The sequence below is a fragment of the Arachis ipaensis genome, chromosome B02 (assembly GCF_000816755.2).
Source record: "Arachis ipaensis cultivar K30076 chromosome B02, Araip1.1, whole genome shotgun sequence".
NCBI lineage: Eukaryota > Viridiplantae > Streptophyta > Magnoliopsida > Fabales > Fabaceae > Arachis > Arachis ipaensis.
In genome coordinates, this window is record NC_029786.2 from 14,805,878 (window position 1) to 14,810,154 (window position 4,277).

The following is a 4,277-nucleotide window of genomic DNA, read 5'->3' on the forward strand; positions in this document are numbered from 1 at the left end:
TGTAACAATATTTATTTAAACAAATAAATATAATGACTTTTATATTTAAGTAAAATTTATTAATATAGACTAAAAAATAAAAAGATTATTTTAATTTTTATAAGCATAGAATACGCACTATACAATAAATTTTTATATATGTAAATTTTTTTAAATTAAAAATAATAACTATTAATATCAATAGATAAATATTAATAAATTTTTATAATAGAACAATACGCCGGGTTTTACACTAGTTGTTGATAAAGGATAACACAGTTTATAAGTATAACTGTAAACAACAGTGTTGGAAGTTAGAAGATAGAGCTTGAGCTTTCAAGTCTTGAAGAGAAGTGAAGTGAAGTGATGATTTTGTATGGTGCGTGTTCGTATAATCTTGTTCCAACACGTGTCACTCTAACAGAGAACATGATACCAAGTTTTGCACAAATGGTGTCTTCTTCTTCTTCTTCTCTGCTAGTTCCACTATCCAAATTCAGCTGCTTCTGTTGTTCTTCCGCCGAAACTTCAACCATTTCCCTTCCAAAGTGGGAACCTTTTCTCAAGAAAAAGGTTGTCATGAGAGTCGGTTATGTTGGCACTGACTATAGAGGTCAGTTCCTTTATCTTTTTTCTTATTTTCTCCAATTTTTTTTTTTAATAATTCTTTATTGAGGTTAATGTTATTTATTTAACAGGTTTGCAAATGCAACGAGATCAGCATGACTTATCAAGTAAGACCCCCTTTTGATTCTTCCTCCTCACAGTAGAAAACAATCATTGATTATGTGATTATTATTCTTAAAATGCATACATTTCTTTAAGGATAAATTAATTAAATTTGTATGCTTTTGTTCCTAATGTTCATTATCTTCAAAAGTATTTCTAACATTTAACTTCCTGAATTTTGTTTCTTAGATTTTCGATTCTGTCAAAATTAGCTCTGATATTAACTCCATCTAAACTGTTAGGGACAAAATTGAAAACGTATAGGGGAACATTGACTCAAATAGAAAATGTTAGGGACGAAATTGAATAAACCAAAAATGTTATAACAAAATTGCATGAAATAAAACGTTAGGGTATCTTTGAAGAAAATAGCAAACATTAGGTGAAAAAACCATACTTTACCCTCCACTAAGTTCCCAAGTATGGAGTATAAAATGAAAATGTAATCTTGTGAAAAATCAAAACTCAAACTAAAATTGGAAAAAAGGAAAGTAGAAGATGGTTACTTGATAAAAAAAAATTGTAAAATCACATAGGTTTGAATGAGAAGTGCAATTTTTCCTTTCTATAATGGATGAAAATAAAAATTAATGATCCCTAATGTTACATATTTGAATGAGATTTGATATTTTATTGACTAATATTATCTGGTCTTAAAACTCAGATGAAATTACCCTGTTTTCAATGCTAACTCCAACTACTTGCATACACTAAAAACCAGTCTGGCCTCTATGAATGAGTTTCTTGCTAAGAAAATTCGAACACGATGTAGCGATCGAGAAAGAACTCGAAACTGCTATCTTCAAGGCCGGTGGCATCCAAGATAGTAATTTCGGAGACTTGGACAAAGTTAAATGGAGCCGAAGTAGCAGAACTGATAAAGGAGTAACCAACCTTCTTGTTACTTATAGTTGTACCTTTTCGCTTCACTATATGACTTGGTTGTTGTTACTTCATTTTTATGTATAGGTTCATTCTTTAGCAACAATGATATCCTTTAAGATGGAAATTCCGGATAGTGCATGGAAAGAAGACAATGATGGAATCTCCCTTGCGAACTGCATTAACTCTTACCTTCCTCCTACAATCCGAGTTTTCAGCATATTGCCTTCTAAAAAGTAGGATTATTAGTATCTTATTGATTATGCAGTGTTCAATTTCTAAGTGTTCTGCATACTACAATAATAACTGAATTATTAAAAGGACTTTGAAACTTATGATGCAGCAAAGTAAAGAAAGAAATTAACAAATTGTGTTCATTTTAACCAGTGGCTACGATTTATATGGACTAGATGGCTATGATTTTTAAAGTGATTCAAACTATGAAAGTGTGCTGATATTTTTTAGAGGAATGTTATATACACCATTCTTTATCAATGAACTTTTTCACTGTTATCTCTAACGTTGAAGTTTTGGCTTGTTTAAGGAGATTTGACCCCAGAAGAGAGTGCAATCTGCGGAAATATTCTTACCTCCTCCCTGCTGATATTATAGGGATCCAGAGCCATTTCAGTCAGGATGAAATTGATTCCCATATTTCGGAGTTCAATAGTATACTTAATGTTTTTGAGGTATAGCTTAATTCATCTTTATTGTACTTTTTTCGGCATGAAATTCATCTGTGTTGTAAACTTGTAATATTGATATTATTTGTTTCAGGGAGAACATCCTTTCCATAATTATACTGTACGGTCTAAGTACAGGAAAACTTACCATAAAAGGCGAGCCGATGGAAAAGGCAGCGCGTCGAACAGAACAAGATTGTCTAGTTTGGAATCTGAGAGTGAGGAAAGTGATGTTGATGATATTCTGAGTGGTAACACAACTAGTTTAAGCGACAAGGAACAGAGACACAAGTCTTCGGAGTCTACTGAATCTAGCGGTTCGAGTGATCAACACTCACTCATAGGCGTTCATGCACGATGGTTATATGAACCTGACGAGACAGATAGATTAAGCGGTTCTCATTTCAGAAAGATTTTCCGTTGCTCTTGTGGGAAGTTGGAAACATCACTTGGATATAATTACGTAGAGCTCGATATATGGGGGGAGTCCTTCATGCTTCATCAAGTAAGTTGTTAATTCTGTTTTACTGGTAATAACTTTTGCACTTTATGAAAATTCGGACTAAATTCCCATAGTGGTCCCTCATATTTATGATTTTTATCATTTTAGTCCTTTAGATTCAAAATTCACTGTACTGGTCATCGAGATTCAATTCTAGGCACCACATTGGTTCCTAAACGCTTTCTAACATTGAATCAACGAATAAAATGCTGAATTAGCTCTGATTTGCCACGTTAGACACATGGCTAAATAGCGTCTTTTCGTTTTAGCCCTTAAATAAAGCAAAATAAGGTCATTTTGGAGAATGAAAGGAGATATAATAATTTGCACATCATATAAACGCTTCTTCTTTTTCTTGTTTTTGCCTTGTTTAAATGCCAAAACGAAACAACGTTGTTTAGCCATATGTCCAGCGTGGCAAGTTAGAACCAATTCAACACTTAGTTCGCTAATTCAGTGAAAGGGTACAGGGACTAATATGGTGCCCAAAACTGAATCTCGAAGATCAGTATAGATAATTTTGAATTTGAGAAACTAAAATGGTGAAAGTTGTGAATCTGAGAGACCACTTTGAGGAGAAAATTCGTTATTGATATTCAATCTTTGTACGAAAATGATAGCTGAGATATGAACACATGTTATATCAAACAGTTCAGTCAAATATGTTAAATTATCTAACAGTTCTTAACTATCATCTTCGCTGTCTGAATGGATTGCAGATACGCAAAATGGTTGGGACTGCTGTGGCAGTTAAGCGCAATTTAATCCCAAGAGACATCCTTTCTTTGTCACTCGTCAAGTTTTCGCGAATCGTCCTCCCCCTTGCCCCGCCAGAAGTTTTGATCTTGAAGGGAAATGCTTTCAGCATGAGAGCAAGTGCCGGGAGTTTAACAAGGCCTGAGATGGTGTCTATCGTCGAATCAGAACAAATTCTGAAAGCAGTGGACGAGTTCTACGTGTCTGTTATGTTGCCTCAAGTTTCCAAGTTCCTAGATTCGTCAAAGCCTCCATGGAAGCTTTGGGTTGAGAAATTGGACAAGTATACAAGCATTCCAGAAGCTCAATTGGATGAAGTTAGAAAGGCTTGGAGAACTTGGAAAGAAAACTTTAGAATAAAACTAGCATCAGATTCGGATCCGGATCAATAGGACATATATTCAACTTCGGTATGATTTTAATCTTGACATTCATACCACGATTTATCCGACATTTGTTACCTACTTCGCTGGTTTTCTAGTGGTTCCTTGATCGTGGCATCATTGGATGTTCATGTCATTTGCGTCTCATCTAATTGGTTTAATGGATGTTGTTGCAGGTAAAGCTGTCTAGGGAAGCTTTTGAATTAATAACTCACTCCAAATTGAGGCTGAGTGAGTTTGCATGATTGCATCACACATTACTTAGATAAATATTTATCCGACCATGCTAGGTCTATATTAAATTAGTTATCAAAATTAGTATAAAATATATATTAGAATATAAATAATATTAAAAATAAATTA

The 4,277-nt window shown here is 33.8% G+C and overlaps 1 protein-coding gene and 1 long non-coding RNA gene across 4 annotated transcripts in view; one reads left to right on the plus strand and one right to left on the minus strand.

Annotated features, from left to right (window-relative positions):
• LOC110268730 overlaps window positions 1–1,425 on the minus strand; it is a 19,710-nt gene extending 18,285 nt beyond the window's left edge. Inside the window, exon 1 of the long non-coding RNA XR_002357145.1 lies at window positions 1,401–1,425. This is a non-coding gene — a long non-coding RNA (uncharacterized LOC110268730). The remainder of the gene's footprint in view (window positions 1–1,400) is intronic.
• Window positions 262–4,203, plus strand: LOC107625078 (putative tRNA pseudouridine synthase). 3 transcript variants are annotated; one of them, XM_016327646.2, is made up of 8 exons: window positions 262–592; window positions 678–713; window positions 1,481–1,593; window positions 1,678–1,826; window positions 2,135–2,279; window positions 2,368–2,778; window positions 3,495–3,941; window positions 4,091–4,203. In XM_016327646.2, the coding sequence occupies exons 1-7, from the start codon at window positions 346–348 to the stop codon at window positions 3,921–3,923; spliced, it is 1,530 nt and encodes a 509-aa protein (XP_016183132.1). In that variant the 5' UTR covers window positions 262–345; the 3' UTR covers window positions 3,924–3,941; window positions 4,091–4,203. The 3 variants fall into 3 exon arrangements, with proteins under 3 accessions (XP_016183132.1, XP_020971211.1, XP_016183131.1); XM_021115552.1 differs by lacking the exon at window positions 4,091–4,203 and having other exon boundaries at window positions 1,430–1,593; window positions 3,495–4,050; XM_016327645.2 differs by lacking the exon at window positions 4,091–4,203 and having other exon boundaries at window positions 3,495–4,050.

Coding starts and splice junctions, on each gene's coding strand:
- LOC107625078 (XM_016327646.2), top strand. CDS start 346: ATGATTTTGTATGGTGCGTGTTCGTATAATCTTGTTCCAACACGTGTC. Junction 1,594..1,677: donor GTAGCAGAACTGATAAAGGA/GTAACCAACCTT, acceptor TTTTATGTATAG/GTTCATTCTTTAGCAACAAT. Junction 1,827..2,134: donor AGCATATTGCCTTCTAAAAA/GTAGGATTATTA, acceptor GGCTTGTTTAAG/GAGATTTGACCCCAGAAGAG.